Source organism: Peromyscus maniculatus, chromosome 6 (genome assembly GCF_049852395.1).
Source record: "Peromyscus maniculatus bairdii isolate BWxNUB_F1_BW_parent chromosome 6, HU_Pman_BW_mat_3.1, whole genome shotgun sequence".
Classification (NCBI taxonomy): Eukaryota; Metazoa; Chordata; class Mammalia; order Rodentia; family Cricetidae; genus Peromyscus; species Peromyscus maniculatus.
The window spans coordinates 117,668,322-117,691,241 of NC_134857.1; the positions used below are offsets into that span (position 1 = coordinate 117,668,322).

Sequence of the window (22,920 nt, forward strand, 5' to 3'; positions counted from 1 at the left end):
ACCAATATCACCCACCAGCAACACCTGCGAAGGTGTTGGAAAAGCATGTTCTTGGGGCCCATGGAGGAGGTCTTGGCTCAGTTTGATGATCAGCTAGTTTAAGGATAGCTGATATGTGCTGTATGGATTGCCCTGCAGTGTATTGATATTTTCATGACACATACAAGGGACAGCCCAAGAGATAACAGGCATTAGCTAAGATTAAATCATCATAGCTATGAGGAGTTTGAAACATGGAAGGTCATGCTGCCACCCTCCACACCAAAGGAAAGAAACAAGCCTATGTTCAGATTTCACAATAGGCCAGAGGAGGTGTTCATGGAGGGCCCTGGGGTATGAAGCATAGAGGAGATGCAGAAACCAGCCTTAGCTGGGAATACATGTTTCCTATCAATGTAATGAGATACACTACATTTTTTTGATGAGCTGAATGGCCAGCATGCATGCAGGTAGGTGGACAGGCTTACAGGGACTCTGGGCAAATAATTCAGCAATATTTATTTGCAAGCCCCAGGTAGGAGGCTTCCATGTGTCCCACTCATCATCTCTGACAGTAACCCGAGGTTGGTGCCTGCAGACGCTCATTTTAACCTCACCTTTGGTGCTTGCGTGAAGCAGCCACCGCAGAACTTCGGCCAGGGAATCGGTATGTAAAATGTCGCTGAGCTTTGCCAGGATCTGAGAGGGAACACACAGTGAGGAAGTCAATGGCACCAGGCTCACAAGGTTTCCTTCTCTTCCTTTAGAATCTCATCTCCCCAAATGTCACTCTGGGTACATGCAACTTGGGTCAGTTGGGATCTAGTTTGTGGGCTACATCTCCAACAGTGCAAAGGGCAGTCAGTGAAAGCATGGCCAGTTCAAGTGATGTCTGTTGTGTGTCATGCTGTGTCTATTTGATTCTAACATCTGTTAGGATCAATTTACTTCAGGAAACGGACTCCTTGTGCGGGCTTCCGGGGGCCCGAAGGAGAATCTGCTAGTCAGGGAAGTTGGCTGGCTGACTGGCTGGCTGCTGCTCTCCTTGTTTGGCTAAGAAGGATGTCACTTGAGCTGGATGGTGCCTCAATTCTTTGAATACAGTATTGGGCCCACTGAGACAGTGAGACAGGAGCCTAAATCCCAGCAGTCAGTGAAAATCCATACTTGAGATTGTGGGAGGGGGTTTTGTTTGCTTTTTTCTTTCCCTCAAACTACAGGTCTTTCCTCCTGAATCTCTCCTTCCCTTTTGAAGAACAAAACAGTAAGGTGAGAGCTTTTGTCCTTTAAGCATTCTGTTGTCGTGGTTGTGCAGGTTTCTACTAAGAAGTCAGCAATCATAGTAGAAAGGTGTGTGGTGTGGTGTGGAAGATTATTTTAAGATGTGTTGCCTTTGTTTATGCCCTGGAACATTTGTTTAATATGCAAAGATGTGTGGCATTCTTTTTATGTTGCATTTGTTTAAACTCTGTGAAGCTGTGTTTCTTTGCCCGTCTAAAACATTTGATGGTCTAATAAAGAGCTGAACGGACAACAGTGAGGCAGGAAAAAGGATGGGCTGGGATGACAGGTGGAGAGAATAAATAGGAAAAATCTGGGAAAGAAGAAAGAGCAAGAGAACAAGGAGAGGAGGATGCTAGGGGCCAGCCACCCAGCCAGCCATGGATTAAGAGTGAAAGTAAGATACACAAAAGTAAGAAAAGGGACCCGCCACCCACCTTCCAAATAAATCACACACGGAGTCTTATTATTACTTATAAAAGCCCAGCCTTAGCTTGGCTTAGTATCTAGACAGCTTTCCTTAACTTAAATTATCCCATCTATCTTTTGCCTCTGGGCTTTTCCTGTTTTCTTACTTCTGTAAATTTTACTCTTACTCCGTGGCTTGCTGTGTAGCTGAGTGGCTGGCCCTTGCAGTCCTCCTCCTTCTCAGGCTCCTTGCTCCTTTTTTTTTTTTTGTCCTCCCAGATTTCTCCTTCTATTTATCCTCTCTGCCTGCCAGCCCCGCCTATTTCTCTCTCCTGCCTTGCTGTTGGTCAGTTCTTTATTAGCTCATCAGGTGTTTTAGACAGGCACAGTAACACAGCTTCACAGAGTTAAACAAATGTGACCTAAACAAAACTAACAAACAAAACTTGAAGTGATATTCTACCACACCTCTGTGTGTGACTTATTTGGGAGCCGGTGGTAGGCCTCCCAAAAGGGCACAACCAAACAACAGTGGTGTGTCTTCTTTCTCTGGTTGTCAGCAGCTGGATTTTGATGCTTAGAAGCAATTTACCCCCAGTTTATCTTGTTTAGGTTTAAGTTTCTGTCCACTTTAGGAGAATGTTAGCTACTAACTCGTCCCATAATTTGTATGTTCTAATCTTTATTGCTTCTGAGACCCCAGTTACACAAATATTAGAATACTCACTATATTCTCACAGGCCAATAGGCTTGTTTATATTTTTAGATCTACTTTAGGTAGATTTATTGTTCTGGATTTAAATTGGTTAATATTTATGTATATGCTGTGTGTGTGTATGTGTGTATGCAAGCATGTGAAGCATGTGCGCCCATGTGTGTACACGCGTGTGAAAGCCAGATGCTGACACTGGGTGTCCCCTCAGTCACTGTGCCCAGCTGTAGGATCAAAGTAACTCCATTCTTCAGGTGTGAAATGTCTGGGTCTCCGCTGAACTCTTGGTGTATTAAGAGGCTCTCTGCACTCTGGTGTGTGCGTGACTGACAGCCAGCAGCTCCCAAGAATTGCTCTTTCATTCAGTCTTTTCTCCTCGACCTCTGCAGTTTGCTCTGTGTGTGCGAAGGTTGACACTGGACCAAAGACTCAGTGGGGCCTGTGCGTATTTCTGGAGCTTGTTCTCTACATAGGGTTTTCTTCTTCAGCATCTTACTTACAGAGACTCCAGCCAGCTCAGCATCCTCAAGCTCTAACCGTTTTCCCTGTAGTGAAGACACTGCCCTGTGGGTACCACTTCTCCATGCCCTAGCCGAAGTCTGGGTTAAATGCAGTAATCCTCCAGTTTCACAGTCATGGAGCTGTGTTGTCTGTTGCCAAATACCTAAAACCAACTTATTCATATATTCTTCCCCTCTCTGTGATGATTTACAATGGAGGCTAAGTCCTGAATGAATCTATCATTTTATCATGTGTGTGTGTGTGTGTGTGTGTATTCATGCCGTTTCCAAGCTATGGGTTTAATAAACCTGCCTCTTACCTTTATCTCCTGCTCCAGATAGTTTGGTATGCACACAGTGTTTTCATTCCCATCCGTCTTGGTGCTCATCACTTCCGAGTACCCGGAGCCAGCCGCAGAGCCCGTCCTTGGAGGCAGGAGCGGCTTTTTGGCTTTAAATTCACCCTAAATCAAAGATACGGTATGATCGGCATGCGTTGTTGCACTTGTAATTTCTACATAAATTAAATTAAACTAATGAGAAGCATTAACTGCTCACATTTTAAAATTACGTTTATTTAACTCTGTGTGTGTGTGTGTGTGTGTGTGTGTGTGTGTGTGTGTGTGTGTGTGGAGAGAGAGAGAGAGAGAGAGAGAGAGAGAGAGAGAGAGAGAGTTTGCATGCACATGAGCATAACATGGTATACATGTTGTCACAGGACAACTTTCAGGATTCAGTTCTTGTCTTGTATCATGTGAGTCCTGGGTGTCTGCCACAGGTCATCAGGCTTGGCAGCAAGTGCCTTTACACACAGACCTATCAAAGGCCAGAGAAACATTTTTCTTTAATAAGAGAACCATACAAGCAAACACGATGCTAATAATTTTAAGTGTCCTCTGAACTCTACCAAACCTTTGTGTTTGGAGACAAAGCAGATGGTGATGTATTATGGACTTTGGTTGAGATCATTTAAAGCCCTTGATGAAATTCAAGATAGTAATCTAAATGGGAACGTGAAACGTTTTGTATATTGTTGTCCGGGCAGCAATCAGCCCCTCCCACGGATGATCTGTGTTGCCTTGGGAAGATTCCTTTTACCACCAGAAGACAGCGGGGAAGATTCCGTTTTGTCTGCAAAGAGGCTTCATTGTGTGAGTTGTGCTTCCTCGCTCTGCTAAAAGCTGGAAATTTAGAATTAGGAACTAATTTTCTTGCTTTTAGTAGGTGAATGGGAAATAAAAAGGCCTGTTGTGGGGTGGGCTGGAAATACAGTCTGCAGTTTAAGCAATCACAACAACAACAAACGAGTATGGGGACTTTGAGTGGAAAGAGCTACAAAGGCCTTGGATCGCAGAGCCTGTTCCAGGAAAGGCCTTCCAACCACCTTCACTGTGGCCGGTGTTACTGACACACCGAGTTAAGAGGACCTGAGTCAACCTGGGCTTGAGATGACCAGAATGAGAGAAGAGCCTTTAACTTCTGGCAATTGGGAGAGCAAAGCTGTATCATACATATTCAGATTGATTCTTTTTGAAAACTTCTCATGTGTACACTAACTATTCTGCTTCAACTCCTCTTATTGGATATAACTGAAATATCTGATTGGAGTTTTAAAAAATAAAAGAATCAGAATGTACAGGACAACATGGAATTAACAGGAATCAAAAGTAAAGGGAAGTAAGAAACAAGTTCATTGAATGTAGTAGACATTTTTGCCTTGAGATCATTGTATGATAATGAAAAATAAGAGCTTTTTGACTACCTGAAACTGTCTGAAAGACAGATCTTGTAAGGACGACCATCTAAGAACTACGTCTCCAAGATGAAGGTGACCTAATCATGCAACAGTCCTTGAATAAGATCAATGAGACAGGAAAGTCCAAAACATTGATGATAACTGATGAAGTTAAACATTTATTTTTGAAGATGAGCAGAACTTGTAGGCCATTGTGCTAGCAAGTTTTATGTCAACTTGGCAAAAGTTTTCTGAAAGTAGGGAATCTCCATTGAGAAAATGATGCCATAAGATCCAGCTATCAGGCATATTCTTAATAAGTGATCCATGGGGGAGGACTCAGCTCATTGTGGGTGGGGCCACCCCTGGGCTGGTAATCCTGAGTTCTATAAGAAATCAAGCCGAGCAAGCCATGAGGAGCAAGTCAGTAAGCAGCACTCCTCCATGGCTTCTGCATCTGCTCCTGCCTCCAGGTTCCTGCCCTGATTGAGATCCTGCTTTTAATGATGAACTAACTGTTCTACATAACTGTGAGATTAACCCTTTCCTCCCCACATTGCTTTTGGTCACGGTGTTTCATCACAGTGATGATAATCCTAACTATGATACATATCAAGGGTGAAAGGCATGGAGTGCCATCATTAGGAACCAGAAGACAAACAACTGTGCAGGTATAAATTCATGGAAAAAATGTTTTTTGAACAAATGTGTTAGTAAATCTTAAAAGTTAAATGAAATAGATAAATTCCTTGAAAAGAATACAAGCTCCCTAAGCTCACTAAAGAAGAAACAAACAGCATATGAAGCAAATCTTTATCTGTGAAAAAAGAAATTGAATTCTTCGTTTAAAACTTTTAACTGGAGGGAAGCTTCAAGCCTGGATGACTTTACTTAAAGATTCTAGTCAACTCTGTATAAAATCTTCCAGAATATTAGAGATCCCAACTTACTATGTTGTGCCCACTGGTCCTGAAAGCAAACCAGGAAAAGATATAAGAAAATGTTTTATAATATAAATATATAATACAAATATATTATAATATAACAATACATTTGCATATATTATAATTACATTGCTTGGCAGAATTCATCCTCCACGTCTGATAAAGCACTGGAAGCAGAAGGAAGCCGCCTCAGTCATGTCTGGGCATCTGAACTGAGAGAACCAGCACTGTGCTTCAGGATGAACGTCTGAATGATCAAGTGTAGGGCGCGGCTGTCAGCTCCCATGTTTCTAGTTCGCACTGCACCAGAGGTTTGGCCCTCACAGTCAAGCACAACATACATGGTAGCATGCAAATCTGAAAACATAATAGTGTGGGTCCCCTGGCAATGGGACCAGGACTTACCCCAGGTACACAAACTAGCTTTTTAGACCCTATTCCCTATGGTGGGATGCCTTACTCAGCCTTGATGCAGGAGGGAGGGGCTAGGCCCAGGGCCAACATGGTACAACAGCCTGTGTTGACTACCCAAGGGAGGCCTTACTGCCTATGAGGAGGGGATGGGGGTGGGATGGGAGTAGGTGGGGGGAGCAGGAAAGAGAAGGGAGGGGGAAGGGTTGGCATATAAAAGGAAAGAAAATCTTTTTTAAATAAAAATTATATATATTAAAAAAATAGAAAAATCAGAAATTTAAGCCTTACTCAAAGTAACATTTTTTTTTTTTGAGGAGACCTTGAAACAAACAGGCAAGGCTCAGATTTAAAGAAAACATTTGCAAAACACATGTGGCAGAGGATTTACATAGATTGTGTACAAAGCCTTCATATCACAATTACAATATGGTCAACAACTCAACTTCAAAGAGATCTGAACATCCACAGCCCATAAAAGGTCACATAAATGACAGGGAAGAAGAGGGAAGCGGCCATCATCAGTTGTGAGAAAAAGTCAGAACTCAACCTACACAAGGAACAGACAACTCAACCCTAGGTTAACCTTGTTTGCTTGCTTGTTTTAAGACAGGAGTCGTACTTCAGCCTCCTCCCTGCTAGGATGACGAACCGCATTTCTATGAGCTGAAAACTAGAGCCAATTGTTTACATTTCAGCAGGAAGTGGAAAAAAGGAAACTGTGAGCTATGAAGGAAATGGGAAGCAGAACAACCACCGGCCATTCCTTTAAACCACTTTCACACAAGACCACCCCAAGAGTCAGTTATTGTACTTGACTGGGAGGGAAATAAGTATGGATGTACATGAAGACTTATGTGTGAGTGTTCATCTTAGCTTTGTGAAAAGGCGAACATGACCCTGATGCCCTTCAACATGAGCCTGGGTTCATAACTGTGAGACAAGCAAGCCTTGGCATTAAGAAGAATCGACACAGCCACATGGGTGGATCTTAGAATAATCTCACCGAGTGAAACCAGACTTTGAAAGAGAACTCAAATGTGGTCCCATTTATATAAAAGTTAAAAGTCTGTGCCACTTTAGTGACACAAAGCAGATCATCATTTGTGTTTGGGAAACCCACGGAGCTAGTGGACATGTGCATGCTCCTGACTTTGGTTGTGCTTTGCCGGGAGGTGTAGATGTACTTGTCAAGATCCAGCTAATTGTGCATTTGGGATATAAACATCTTCTATCATAAAGGTATACTTTAATAAAGCAGTGGAGATATTGTGAGAGACTTCTCGGAAGGACTGTAAAGTAGGGCAGGTGTCAGACGCTGGACAGCTGGCTGTAGGCAGCTGTTGGTTTACCTTCTTTATCGCTAAGGGACTGTCGCAGGAAGTTTTGAAGCATTCATTGATATTTCTACATGGCTCTGAAAGAAATTCGGGAAATGTATTTAAATTAAATCAAAGAAATGTCAATCCATGCTTTATGTATTAGTCGCTGAAATAAACTGGTCTGTTCAAACTTAAATTAAGGTCAGTTCAGGCCTATGTGTGCATATGAGAAAACTTGTGATGGAAACTGTAGTATAATAACATTATATAAGTGCATTTATGTTTTTAAAAAAATACTGGTTCTATTTCCAGAATGATAAGATGAAGACGTATTGGAAACTCGCCTGCCTACCTGCCTGCCTGCATTCCTTCCTTCCTTCCTTCCTTCCTTCCTTCCTTTCTTCCTTCTGTCCTTCCTTCCTTCCTTTCCTCCTTCTGTCCTTCCTTCCTTCCTTCCTTCCTTCCTCCCTCCCTCCCTCCCTTCCTTCCTTCCTTCCTTTTGTCAGTCCTCCATTTCTTCCCCCTCTCCCATCTCAGTCTCACACCACTACCCAGGCTATCCTGTGATCCCCTTACTCAGCTTCCCAAGTGAGTAGGATTGTGGATCTCTTCCAGCAGCCCTGGCTACTACACTTTTTTGATCCAATTAAACTGATTGTAAAAGTAGAATCCTACTGTACGTTTCTTATCCATGTGTCTGTCACTTTTGTTTAATAGACAATTGGTATGTGTTTTTTTTTTTGTTTAATAGACAATTTGTTTGCCCCAAAGACAGAAGATTTGCACTGAGTTGTAATTGTATTTTTAATTTTGTTTCTCAGCCTTAAACCCCTCTTGGCCTGACATCATCCACAGCTCTGCTCAGCTTCCTCCCTTCTTAATGAAGGTATGTCCTCCCGAAGGCATGCTCCTTTACCAAAGCCATAGCCACGCACCATTTTTGTTAGTAAACATTTTTTTTGTGTGCATAATCTCCATAGTAGCTAAATTCATCAGTTCTGTCTGAAGAAAGATTGTTACTTATGATAATGAACACGGTGTTATGGCTGGTGACCATGTTCAGGTAGTGGTGCCTTGCTGAAAACAGCACTACTCTGTTTTAAGAAAAACATATAAGTAGTATAGCGAACTGAGCATGTGTAATTACATTGGGAGGACTGGGGTGTAAACATTTGTTTTGAGGTCTAGAAATCAGTGACAGCCTGACTCAACCCAGAATCACCTAGGAAGAAAGTCTCAATGAGGAATTTTCTGAATCAGGTTGACCTGTGGACGTTTCGGTGAGGGACTGTCTTGGCCGACTTTGCTGGTGTGGGAAGAGCCAGCCTGAAAGTGGGAAGAACCATTCCCGGGTTGGGTCGCTGAACTCTCTCACAGTAGAGACGGCTAGTTGAGCACAGGCTATGCACTCTCTCTGCTCCTGACTGTGGATGTGATGTGACCAGCTGTCTCAAGCCCTTGCTGCCATGATTTCCCCGCAGCGATGGACTGCCACTAAGAATTGTGACCTAAAACACACCCGTTCCCCCTAAGCTGATTTTTATCACAGTATTTCGTCACAGCAATAAAACGAAACAGGACAGGACTTGGTACCCAGGGAGTGAGGTCATTACTGTCATAAAGCTGTGTTGGGGGCTAGAGAGACATAGCTCTGAGGGTAAAAGTCCTAGATGCTCTCGCAGAGGACGCGGGTTCAGTTCCAGCACGCACATGGTGGTTTACAACCATTTGTAATTCCAGTCTAGTGGATCTGATGCCCTCTTTTGATCCCTTCTGGCACCAGGCACACATGTGATGCATATATATGCGTTCAGGCAAAACATTCATATACATAAAATAAAAATCTGAAAACAGAAGTTTAAACTGAACGTGTTGCTTTTATACTTTTGGACTATGTTGTTGGACGAATGTGGAAGCTTTTGATCTATTGATCTAGAAAAGCCAATGCCTGCTAGAAACAGTTTGACAGGCTAATCTGGTGGGATCTTGGAAGACAGTAAGCATCTATTAATTTATTTAATCAAGTACTAAAGGCCAGACACTGCATGTGAGCTGGAGGGAAAAATAAGAGTGTCGTGAGCACAGAAGCCGGAGCCATCAGGACATGAACTTACGGGGGTGGGAGTCCTGTGGGAAAGATGTGCACATCTCCACCCCCGTTGTGTCCATTGTTCCTGCCAGTGTTGGCCACTCCCATCTGCCATCTTTTAGCACGCTTGTTGGGAAGTCTTCCCACCACAAATGTCTGTCGGAAGTATGTTAGAGAGGGAAAGACTCCTCTGGCTCATGGCTGGGCTTATAAAGTCCATCTTTGCAGGGAAGGCTTGTCAGTGGGAGTGGGAGACAGCTGGGAGTCAGGAAGCAGAGGAAGCTGAAGCCATGCTCAGCTGGCTCCTTTCTTCTTTCCCTTTCTTTGTTCAGTCTGGGACCTCTGTTGTGTGAAAAGGTGCCACCCACCTTCCCTGATCACCCACGTTCTCCAGAAACACCTTCCTCAACATATCCACAGGTGTGTCTCCAGGCTATTTTAAATCCAGTCAAGAGTTGACATTTGAAATCTATTATCCCACAGACTCTTCTAAGAATTGGATGTTATACCAAATACATCAAACAATAATAGTATTTGTTAATAGTGTTTTACTGAATTGTGGTTAGAGGAATGTAAATTGTCTGTATTGAATAATCTATCTCATCTGTCACTCCAGCTAGTTAGGCAATCAGTCTTTCCAGTTATTTGTAAGCGGCCTAAGAACATTTTCCATTTCTTTATAGGGACTCACCAGACTGAGGTCTTGAGGGAACTTTATTCCGGACTGGTGACAGCCCTCGGGTGGGGCTCTCCAGGGGTGCAGTGCTGGGTGGATTACTGAATTTGGTTAAAGGTGCCTCGTTCCTCTCTGAGTAGTTCAACTGGCCGGTGCTAGCCAGCATTCTAAGTGGGATCTCGTCGTCATTCACAGTGCAGATTGGGATGTTGTTCAAACCTGGAAGAAGAAAGATAACCGTTTGTTTGTTTGTTGACAAAGCTGTCTGGAACATACCCCCCCAGTCACTGTCACCTAATGCTCTTACGTTTCCTACAGCACCTATCACTAGTCTTATTAAGTCTGTTTGTAAACTGCTTGTCAGAGCTGCACTAGGATGTGAGCCTCACGGATGGGTGTTTTGCCCATTTTGTTTACTATCTGTTGTCAGTACCTACTCCAGTGCCTGGCAGAAAGCTAGCGAGCTTTGATGGCTGAATGAATGGCTGGATAATACAACCAAATACAAGGCTTTTATTTGGTTAAATACTTCATACTTTACTAAAGGTAACTTTCTATATAGAAATGAGAATTCTTGAAGACACTATCAGATATTATCATTATACTTGAAACACTAGAATAGTGATTGGCCCTGGTACATAATATATAATTGCATAAGAAATTAAATATAGGCAACCTTACACACAGACACATGTATTGAAACTCCTAATTTCTCTTTTAATTAGGTTTTTAGAAAGAAAGCATGCAGTATATGTATTGTGTGTGTTGGAGGATTTCACGGGGGAATAGATCTCTCCATTCCTAGCTTGTTTCCTTATTATTGGTTCACACTTTTTTCATATTCACGTACAAATGTGCACACGTGGCAATCTCATACCAGACAGAAATACAAGGAAAGAATTCAGACTCCATCTATTCAAGAGTTAGGTAGGAACCGCTTTTCAAAGGTGTAAAGGAACAAATACAACAGTGTGGCAGTGGTTTGAAAGTCCAGTGGGACATTCATAACTGACAGCTTGTCCATGAGAGGTGAATTCAACCCGGCAGTGAAGGAAGATATCCTCCAGCTCAGCAAAGGGTTCAGGAATGGAGCTGGGCTCTGGGGAGTCAAGCTTCTGCAGCTGAGGTTCTAAATCTCCCTTGTCTGAGATCCCATCAAATGCTCTGTCCTCATGGCCCTTCCTCTCTGATTGACATTCAATCTTAGTTTGATGGGAGAGTGGCTGTTTCTGTCCAGGGTAACTGTTTCCTTAGTGGATGACTATCCTTTAACAGGAAGTTTAAAATTACAGAAGTGATTAACTAAGAAAATGCGTACTCTTTATCCTAGTTTGCTTTCCTATCTCTGTAATAAAACACCACAACCAGAAACTTGGGAGAGGAGAGGTTAGTTTGGCTAACACATCCACATCACAGTGCATCATAAAGGGGAGCTAAAGCAGAAGCTCAAGGAAGGAACCTGGAGGCAGGAACTGAAGCAGAGACCATCTTGACCATCAACATGAGTCTCTACTATTGATACATAAGGCTGTATCAACTTTTGATGCTTTTGGCTCTGTCTGAGAATTTGCCTTTTGATGAAGGGCACCCTCATGCACAGCAGAGCATGACCACCCAATGTCTGGCTTATGGAAGCCATAAAGGCTGAGGGTTTTTTTTTAATTTAATTAATATTTTATTCATTTTACATACCAATCACAGATCCTCCTCTTCCCTCCTCCCACCCCTCATGCCTTCCTTCCCCAGTCCACCTCCCATTCCCTCCTACAAGAAGGTAAGCCCTCCCGTGGGGAGCCAGCAGAGCCTGGTACAATTCAGTAGAGGCAGGTCCAAGCTCTCCCCCTCCCCGCCTGCACCCCACCTCAAGGCTGTGAAAGGTATCCCACCATAGGTAGTAGGCTCCAAAAAGCCAGCTCATGCACCAGGGATGGATCCTGATCCTACTGCCAGGGGGCCCCTTTAGCAGATCATGCTACACAACTGTCTGGCTATGCAGAGGGCCTAGTCCAGGCCTGTGGAGGCTTCACAGCTGTTAATTTAAATTTCATGAGTTCCCACTAGTTTGGTTTGGTTGTCTCTAAGTTTCTCCATCATAATCTTGATGCCCCTTGCTCACAGAATCCCTCTTCTCTCTCTTCAACTGGACTCCTAGAGTTCGGTCTGGTGCTTGGCTGTGGATCTCTGCATCTACTTCCATCAGTTACTGGATGAAAGCTCTATGATGACAGTTAGGGTATTCACTGATTTGATTACTAGGGTAAGCCAGCTCAGGCACCCTCTCCACTATTGCTAGTAGTCTAAGCTGGGGTCATCTTTGTGGATTCCTGGGAACTTCCCTAGCACCTGGTTTCTCTCTGTCATGGTATCTCTTTCACGGCTTTTCCACTCCATACCTTTTCCAGCTCAACCATCCCATTCCCTTATGTTCTCATTCCCTATCCCCAGTTTACTTATGGAGATCTCATTTATTTCCTCTTCCCAGGGTGATCCATGCATCCCTCTTTGGGTCCTCCTTGTTAGCTAGCTTCTCTGGAGCTGTGGGTTACAGTCTGGTTATCCTTTACTTTACATCTAGTATCCACTTATGAGTGAGTACATACCATGTTTGTCCTTCTGAGTCTGGATTACCTCACTTAGAATGATATTTTTTAGTTCCATCCATTTGCCTGAAAATTTCATGATGTCATTGATTTTACTGCTGAGTAGTACTCCATTGTGTATATGTACCACATTTTCTTAATCCATTGTTCAGTTGAAGGGCATCTAGGTTGTTTCCAGGTTCTGGCTATTACAAATAATGCTGTTATGAACATAGTTGAGCATGTGTCCTTGTGGTATGATTGAGTATTCCTTGAGTATATGCCCAAGAGTGGTATGGCTGGGTCTTGAGGTAGATTGATTCCCAATTTTCTGAGAAACTGCCATACTGATTTCCAAAGCAGCTATACAAGTTTGCACTCCCACAAACAGTGGAGGAGTGTTCCCCTTGTTCCACATCCTCTCCAATATAAGCTGTTATCAGTGGTTTTTATCTTAAAGGCTGAGACTTTATCTGGAATTGAGAACCCTATGAAAGGCCACCCCAGCCCTGCTCTCCCTTGTGGGTTTGGTTGAGGCCTCTGTGACATCCATGTGGCATTTTACTTTCTCCTTCTTGTTTAATTCTGCTTCCTTTGTTTCTTTTGTTTCTCTAGAGGAAAACATAGGATACTATGGCAAAATATCACCTGACCATCTACATTGAGGATATGGGGCCTAGAGCGTCTCTTTGAAGTGACATTTAAGGCAACACCTGAAAGATGAGAGATATCATTAATGGTGTTTTCTGTATAGAGAAAATAAGTGTGAAAACCCAGAACTTACAAAGGGCTTGTTACACCTTCAAGAAACTTGGACAAGCCCAAGTATAAAGTGTGTGCATATGTAGGTGGGGAATTGTGAGGTGAGTAATAAAAGACAGAAGTCACATCACAGGATTAGACAATATTATCATATGTGCCTCTGAGGGATTTTAGCAAGATGTTTAAATGGCCAATTTTACATTTTAAATATGATTTGTGTGGTGGTTTTATAGAGAATGGATTGGATGAGGGTAACTGATTTTTCTGGTTTTTTTTTGCATCATGGCCATCCTGATTATGTTTGTCAGATTTGTCAAAATAAGGATAGCAGTAATATTAGCAAGTATGATTTGAATGGGATGTTGAGGCATGTGGGAGCCCACAAAGGTTTCCTAGTGAGACCTGAGCCTGATTTACACAGCAAGGCTGCATCAGGGGATGAATTGACCATGTGCATGGTTACCAGGTGTTTGGAAGCATCTGCACTTGGCTGTGCTAGGAGGAGATCTTTTGCTCCAATCCTTGGCATTCTTTTAAAAAAGCCCTTTAGAAGAGATAGAAGGGGCCAGTAAGGATCCAGGTCTTCCCGAGGATATCCTGTGCTTCTATCTGTCTCTCTCTCCCCTCTATATTTCTATCTAAATCTCTTATCCCTCACTCCTCAAGAATACCCTGGGGGAGAAAGGTGGGGGCAGGCCCCCCACAGAGGCAGCACAATGCAGTGGGCTGAAGAGTGGCTCAAAGATAAGGGTGTGAGAACCCCGAGTACACATACCTCTCCTGTCTATGATGTCTGTTTTGTAGCATGATATACAGAACTTCCTAAATGTGCTCAGCAGCCAGTGACCCCTTTCCTCCTCCCCACATGAGCTGTACTCTGCATTTCTACCTCCTGCTCCATTTCCTGATGCTCTTTTCCATGTTGTCAACTTTCTCTTCACCTTTCATGTTCACACACATAACCACGACACAGAACTGTTGTTTCCAGGCTCTGCCTGTGTGGTCACTCCAAGTCAGTGTTTGTTGACTACTTATTGAGGAAGCAAGGTGGCTCTCATAGGAATATGAGTCTCAGGGAATAAGATGAAGGACTAGTGATTAACCCAGCAGCTGAGGTGGCTTTGAGGAGGGAGGTGTCCCACAGTTGCCCCCATCTGGAGTGAACTGACTGATTCACTCTATCTAGTGCCAACAGTTCTGTTTGTTTTCCCTGTGCTTTGTAATCTTGATAACTCCACCTCCTCAAACACCATTTCTCTCTAGAGCACAGATATATGTAGAAATTACATGTGCTTTTATTCTTCAGTACAAGCTGAGAGAATACAGTGGCAATGTCTGGTTTCCAAGGGGCTTGCTACAGAAAGATGAGGAAATGGAAAGGGAAGAAAAGATAGGGAGGGAGGCAGGTAAGGAGGTAGAGAAGAGAGGAGGAAAAGAAGGCGATAAAATATATGCTCTTTTTTTGTTTAAAGACTTATTTATTTATTATGTATACAGTGTTATGCTCTTTAGTATGACTTGGTCAGTAATAGAGTGGCTGGCTATCATGTGCAAGGCCCTGGGTTCCATATCCAGCATGTATGCAGATATATGCACATAAATGTACTTCATATAGCTTATGTTTAGATCCTGGCATGGATGTCATGATGGCTCTTATTGTTTGTCAATTTGACTACATCTGGAATTAACTAAAACTCAAAAATGGCAGGGCACACACCCATAAAGAATTTTTTACTTAACTGGAACATTTGAAGTGGGAAGGTCCACTTTTAATCTGGACCTTTGAGATGGGAAGACATACCCTTAATTCAGATCTTTAAAGGTGGGAAAACCCACCTCTAATCTGGGCCACACCATCTGCTGGAAGCCTATATAAAGGATATGGAAGAAAGATGCTCTCTTTGCCTGCTTCTTCCCACCCTTGCTAGCAAGTCCATTCCTTCACTGGCATTAGAGCTTATTTCTTTGGGATTCTGGCATATACTGAAGGCTAGGTGAGGAATCCAGCCTCATGGACTGAACAGTCACTGGATTCTTGAACCTCTCATTGGTAGACAGTCATTATTAGATTAGCTGGACCACAGCCTGTAAATCATTCTAATAAATCTTCTTTAGATAGATAGATAGATAGATAGATAGATAGATAGATAGATAGATAGATAGATAATGGTAGATAGATTCATTCATGAAGTTCCATTATTCTAGAGAACCCTGACTAATACAGGTGTGAAGGTAGTTAAGAATGTAAAATACATTTAATCCAATTGGTCAGTATCACCTTGTGCTCCCTGAATGACTTCCCAGGCTCTGAGTACTTTAGTCCTTAGGCCCATGTCCCAACACAAGCAATCTATGGGCTAATATCTAGCAAAGAAGGTACTCACAAATGTCTACAGGCACTAGGACCTGGCTTCTAATATCTTAGCACCTTCTTTCACCAGTGGTCAAATACTTTAAGTAAACATTACAGTTTTTGCACAAAGGAGAAAAATATCTGACTAGCTGAAGTCCTATTACCTTTGATGTGGCAAACTCTTCTGGGATGAGGCGTGTGCCTGACTAGGAAGCAGCTGTCATTTCTTGCCATCATGTGGCTGCCTTTGCTCTCTGAGTAAAGAGAAGATGTTGGGGACTTGAGGATAGAGTTCATGGCTTGTTGGTTTTCCTCTCCCCAGTTGCCATGGAGTTCTTGGGATCTAGCTTGATTGGCTTCACTCACAGATGGGCTGAAACCTTGAAAACACAGAATGTCAAATCAAACTTCTATAAACATTCCAGACCAGAATAGAACATAAGTTCCCCTGGAAAAAAATTGAAGTATCCGTGAAAATGAATGACCTCTATTTTACTTTTAATTGTATTTAAGATCGCTGTGGTCCTATGAACAATTAATTTACATGATTATTTCTTTTAATGAAGTAAATTTAAAGTAGGCTTTTCAAATACCATATCTGCAAAACGCTTTACATTAAATTAGCCTTATATAAGGAACTTTCATTTTGTATCTTTAAGAAACCTAGATTTTCAAATTTATATCATTCTTCAAACAGCTAAGACACGTAAGAGAGTAAAAAGATGAGGGAATGACACTAGTCATTCAGCTGATAAGCTGGATAGCATTTGCTAAGGTGTTTGCAACATCTAGTGATATTAGATATTCTTTCAATCATTGATTAACACCAATTACACACCACAGATCTAGATCTTTAAAATGTTACTGTTCTTGATGAACTCACAACCAAATTGGGGGTGTGTGTGAGAATCTGGTTTCAGAACATACAAAAGAATTATTTAAGCCTTCTGAAAATGACGTGCCATTCTTGGAGCTGTAGAGATGGCTCAGAGGTTAAGAGCACTAGAGAGGTCTTTCAGAGGACCAGGTTTTGACTCCCAGCACCCATTTGGTGGCCTAAAGCCATCAATAACTCCAGTCCCTGGGGATCTGATGCCCTCTTCAGGACTCTTCAGGCACTTCATGTACATGACACACAGACAAACCCAAGGAAAATACCCCCACGCATTAAATAAATAAATAAATAAATAAATAAATAAATAAATAAATAAATAAATAAATAAATAAATAAATAAATAAATAAATAAAATATATGCAATTTAAAAAGACATACTGCTCTTGAAATTTAAGAAGACGTTTTTGATGTAGTATATTTTCTGTGTTATATGTAAACGTTATTCATCATACCAGAACTGGCAAAGAGACATTTTTATTCCCATTTTTTTTTTTCTGGTCAGATTAACACGTAGTACCAAATGTCCAATGAATGGATGTTGTTGTGTATTTCTGGTTTATTGGCATCTTTTGTTTATCCATTTATGTAGTAGTAGTAGTAGTAGTAGTATATATGTGGGGGGGGGCTCATGCATGCTGCAATGTGCATGTGCAGGTCAGAACAACTTTTACAAGCGGGTTCTTCCATTCCACCTTGGGTTAGGGGATCGATCTCAGATCTTTAGGCTCATACAGCAATTACTTTTATCCACTGAGCCATCTCATCAGTCCCTATTTATATCTTTTTATACCACAGCAATCTGTTCAAGTTTTTCCAGGGTATATTTTTAGAATGCCTGGTGTATAAATTATCAGCCATGTTACCAGAAAACATATGACTTTTAAGAATTTCATTTTGGTGTGTGTGTGTGTGTGTGTGTGTGTGTGTGTGTGTATGTTTATGTGTGTATGTCTGTATCTGTGTATGTGTCTGTGTGTATGTCTGTGTCTATGTTTGTCTCTGTGTGTGTGTTCTAGTTAGCTTTAATGGTCAGCTTGGCACAGCATAGAGCCACCTGAGAAAAGACATCTCAAATGAGGATTTCCCAGAACAAGCTGGACTATTTGGGCACATCTGTGGGAGACTGTCATGATTACTAATGTTGTAGAAGGGTCCAGCTCTATGGATGGTATAGCTAAATATGAGTGTCATTGGGTTTCTATCACTGTGATAAGACACCATGACTAAAAGTAACTCTCAGGTCATATTCCTTCATGAGGATAGTCAGGGCAGTAACTCAAGCAGAGAAGGAAACTGGAGGCAGAAACTGAAACAGAGGCCATGGAGGAACACTCCTCATAGGCTGGCTTTTCCAGGTGCTCAGCCTGCTTTTTTTTATACATTGTAGGACCACCTGCCCAGGGGTGGCACTACCCACAGTGAATGGGCCCTCTCACATCAATTACTTATTAAGAAAACACCCTACAGGCTTGCCTATAGCCCTATCTTTTGGAGGCATTTTCTCAATTGAGGTTTCCTTCTCACAGCTTATGTCAGGTTGACATAAAACTATCTAGCACAAGAGGTCTGTGAGCAAGCCAGTAAGCGACATCCTCCATGGTTTTGGTTATGCTTGTTTCGTCTATGAAGTGGGGTCCTTGATTGGAGGTAACGCTGTCTGTAAAGGCAAGCAGGCCTGCCTCCAAGTTCCTGACTGAGTTCCTGGCCTGGCTTCCCTCAATGCCAGACTCTGAGTTAGAGGCTAAAAACAAACCTTCCCTTCTCCTAAGCTGCTTTTGGCCATGGGATTTGTCGCAGCAACAGAATGGAACTAGGATGGCATTCTAAAGTTATTCTAGGTTAGAGAAATTATGCTTAAACATTAAATTTAGAAAGTATCATTACTTAACAACAAATGGTGTATATTTAATATTTTTATTTTGTAATTCATTTAATTTTACATATCAGCCATGGATTCCCCTCTCCTCCCGCCTCCCACCCCTGAGTCTTCCCCCACAATCCACCCCCCATTCCCACCTCGTCCAAGGCAAGGTCTCCCCTGGGGAGTCAGCCCAGCCTGGTAGATTCAATTGGGACAGGTCCAGTCCTCTCCTCCCTACACCAAGGCTGAGCAAAGTGTCTCAGCATAGACCCTAGGTTCCAAAAAGCCAGCTCAGGCACCAAGGACAGGTCCTGGTTCCACTGCCTGGGGGCCTCCTAAACAGTTCAAACTAATAACTGTCTTACTTATCCAGAGGGCCTGGTCCAGTTCCATGGGGGCTCCTCAGCTCTTGGTTCACGGTTCGTGTGTTTCCACTACTTTGGCTATTTGTCCCTGTGCTTTTTCCAATCATGGTCTCAATATCTCTTACTCATATAATCCCTCCTCTCTTTCACCCATTGGACTCCTGGAGCTCCACCTGGGGCTTGGCTGTGGACCAGTGGAACCAAACTGAAGACCCTGACATTAATCCACACACCTATGAACATATGATTTTCAACAAAGAAGCCAAAACTATACAATGGAAAAAAGAAAGCATCTTCAACAAATGGTGCTGGCATAACTGGATGTCAACATGTAGAAGAATGCAAATAGATCCATATCTGTCACCATGCACAAAACTTAAGTCCAAGTGGATCAAAGACCTCAACATAAATCCAGTTACTCTGAACCCCATAGAAGAGAAAGTAGGAAGTAGTCTTGAATGCACTGGCACCGGAGATCACTTCCTAAATATAACACCAGTATCACAGACACTGAGAAACAATTAATAAATGAGACCTCTTGAAACGGAGAAGCTTTTGTAGGGCAAAGGACATGGTCAACAAGACAAAACAACAGCCTACAGAATGGAAAAAGATCTTCACCAACCCCACATCTGACAGAGGGCTGATATCCAGAATATATAAAGAACTCAAGAAATTAGACATCAAAATACCCAACAGCCCAATTAAAAATGGGCTATAGAGCTAAACAGAGAATTCTCAACAGAGGAATCTCAAATGGTTGAAAGACATTCAAGGAACTGCTCAACATCCTTAATCATCAGGGAAATACAAATTAAAATGACTCTGAGATACCATCTTACACCCATCTTAATGGCTAAGATCAAAAACACTGAAGACAGCTTATGCTGGAGAGGATGTGGAGCAAGAGGAACATGCCTCCACTGTTGGTGGGAATGCAAACTTGTACAGCCACTTTGGAAATCAATATGGCACTTTCTTAGAAAATTGAGAATCAACCTCCTTCAAGACCCAGCTATACCACTCTTGGACATATACCCAAGGAATGCTCAATCATACCACAAAGACACATGCTCAACTATGTTCGTAGCAGCATTATTTGTAATAGCAAGAACCTGGAAACAACCTAGATGCCCTTCAACTGAAGAATAGATAAATAAAATGTGGTACATATATGCAATGGAGTACTACTCAGCAGAAAAAAACAGTGACATCATGAGGTTTTCAGGCAAATGGATGGAACTAGAAAATATCCTGAGTGAGGTAACCCAGACTCAGAAAGACAAACATGGTATGTACTCACTCATAAGTGGATACTAGATGTAAAGCAAAGGATAACCAGACTGCAACTCACAACTCCAGGGAGGCTACCTAGTAAAGAGGACCCTAAGAAAGATACAGGGATCATCCAACAACAGAGAAATGGATGAGATATACATGAGCAAACTGGATGTGAGGGTGGGGTAATGGAGGGCAAGGGTTGGGGGTAAGAGAGCTTAGGGGAGCAGGAGGTCCCAGCCGGATCAGGAACAGAGAGGGAGAACAAGGAAAGAGATGCCATAATAAATGAAGACCCCATGGAAATAGGAAGAAGCAGAGTGCTAGAGAGGTTCCCAGAAATCCACAAAGATACCTCCACTATAGACTGGCAATGGTTGAGAGAGTGCCTGAGCTGACCTATTCTGGTGATCAGATGGCCGAACACCCTAACTGTCATGGTAGAACTCTCATCCAGTGGCTGGTGGAAGTAGATGCACAAATGGTATATTCTGTTATTACTCTTTAGGACTATCACAAGGAGAGTTAATTCTAATCTCTTTGTATCGTCAAACTACATTATTTTACTGATAGATTTTTGAGTCAGAGCCTCACTATTAGCTCAGGCTGGCCTGGAACTCACAATTCTCCTGAGCCCTCTGAGTGTTGGGATAATGTCTACCACACCAGGCCTATAATCAAACTTTACACTTAGTGTAGCAGGCTTTCTTTTAAGCCACCAACCAGCTCCCAAATCATGACACAGAGACTTCTTATTAGAATGAATGCTCAGTCTTATCTTATGCTTGTCCTACTAGTTCTTATAACTTAACCTGTTTCTCTTCACCTACATTTTTCCTTGAGGCTTTTTAACCTTTCTTCATTTCTATATATCTTACTTTCCTGCTGTCTCCATGTCTGATTGGCTGGAAGGTGCCTGGCTTCTTGCCCCAAACATGTCCCTCTCTTTCTCCCTCATTCTCTTCTCTCATTCTTCTCTCCTAGATTTCTCCTCCTACTTATTCTCTCTGCCAACTAGCCCCACCTGTCCCTCTCCTGCCTAGCTATTGGCTGTTCAGCTTTTATTAGACCAATCAGGCGTCTTAGGCAGACAAGGTGAAACAAATGTAAAGCATCTTTACGTCACTAACAAAGGCAGCATAAACAAATGTAACACATCTTTATATCATTAAACAAATGCAGCAGGAACAAATGTAACACACCTTTACACAGTTAGAATAATATTCCACAGCATAAACAAAGGTGACACATCTTTGCCTAGTTAAAATAATATTCCACAACTTAGTCTTCCTGTGTGGGTCCTTTGCTTCAAACAAGCCAAATAAGTTCATGTTTAATTTACAAGACAGAAGAGGAATACAAGCTGGGTAACAGGAAGGGCAATAACCTGGAATGAAAATTGGGATCAACACAGACTAATTGAATGATCTCCTAGGTTCTCATTTGCTCTTCTATAATCTGCTGGAGCTGATTTAAATATCAGCTAGAATATTCAGTTTTTCCCCTTTATGCGTCTGTCCCACATGAGTCCTCTTAGGTGAGTCTGAATACCTGATCCAGGAGGTTAGGGTATCACAGGTAAACAGAGGGTGATGCAGCTGCCTTTCTTCTCTTCAGAAGAACCTTGGGAAGATCTGGGATTCATCCACTCATTCTAAAGAAATGTTGTATGCTTGGTTTAAAAAAGTTTGACCAGATGTCATTTAATGTGTAATGAATGTTTAGAGAGTGAAGACAGCATATAAATATTTTGTTCAGATATATCACTAAAATTTTGCAAAATCTAAGCTATACATGGCACTTTTGTGCCTCACAAAATTATTCGGTTGATGTCTAGTCATCAACATGATAATATTAGGAGATGGAACCTTCAGAAGGCATTTAGGTCAAGAAGGTGGAATTCTTAAAGAATAAGATTAGTGCCCTATAAAAAAAGTCCCAGAAGCCACCTTATCATGTGAGGATGTGCTGAGATGTGGCCCATAAGCCGAGGAGTTGGCTCTCACCAGCCCATGAATGTGCTGATACTTTCATGGTAGATTTTTTTTAGCCTCTAGAAGCATTAGAAAACTATTTTCTGTTGCTTATAACTTTCCCTGCCTATGGTATTTTGTTATGTCAACTTAAACGGATTAGAACAGTGTTCTTTGAAGTCCAATTTAAATTTACATTTTTAGAAACGCAGTTGATTGAGTAATAAACTAAAGTTGTACTTTAGATCATTTTAGCAAGTGAACTGATGAAAAAAAAATCAAACCAGCTTAAACTAGAGGAAAAGCTAAACCATGCTCATTTACCCTACGAATGGCCCACACTTTTCTCTTCTACCTCATGCTCATGCTGACTTCAGCACTAGTGACCACTCATTGTCTGCTGTTTTTTAAATCCCTTCCCAGAGTCTGTGAATTGGTTTGAAACACTTTTCCTTTCAAAGTTTCACATTATGGTAGATAACAAATTGATAACTTTGATAACTTCTTAAGAATTACAAACTCAGCCGGGCGGTGGTGGCGCACGCCTTTAATCCCAGCATTCGGGAGGCAGAGGCAGGTGGATCTCTGTGAGTTCGAGGCCAGCCTGGTCTCCAAAGTGAGTTCCAGGAAAGGCGCAAAGCTACACAAAGAAACCCTGTATTGAAAAAACAAAAAAAAAAAACAAAACAAAACAAAAAAGAATTATAAACTCAGGAGAAATGAAAGTATTGTTTATCCTCATAACGCCATACATTTAAAAGACAAGATTAATATAAAAAAAGAGCATACTTAAATTT

At 42.0% G+C, this 22,920-nt stretch overlaps 1 protein-coding gene across 1 annotated transcript in view; it reads right to left on the bottom strand.

Moving 5' to 3' along the window:
* C6H4orf17 (chromosome 6 C4orf17 homolog) overlaps positions 1-22,920 on the bottom strand; it is a 29,745-nt gene that overhangs the window by 4,275 nt on the left and 2,550 nt on the right. The window contains exons 2-6 of the mRNA XM_006970323.4: positions 15,916-16,131; positions 10,073-10,276; positions 7,323-7,387; positions 3,201-3,344; positions 597-678 (exon numbers count right to left, since the gene is read on the bottom strand). Of these exons, the coding sequence (XP_006970385.1) occupies positions 597-678; positions 3,201-3,344; positions 7,323-7,387; positions 10,073-10,276; positions 15,916-16,048 (628 nt within the window). The 5' untranslated portion in view covers positions 16,049-16,131. The remainder of the gene's footprint in view (positions 1-596; positions 679-3,200; positions 3,345-7,322; positions 7,388-10,072; positions 10,277-15,915; positions 16,132-22,920) is intronic.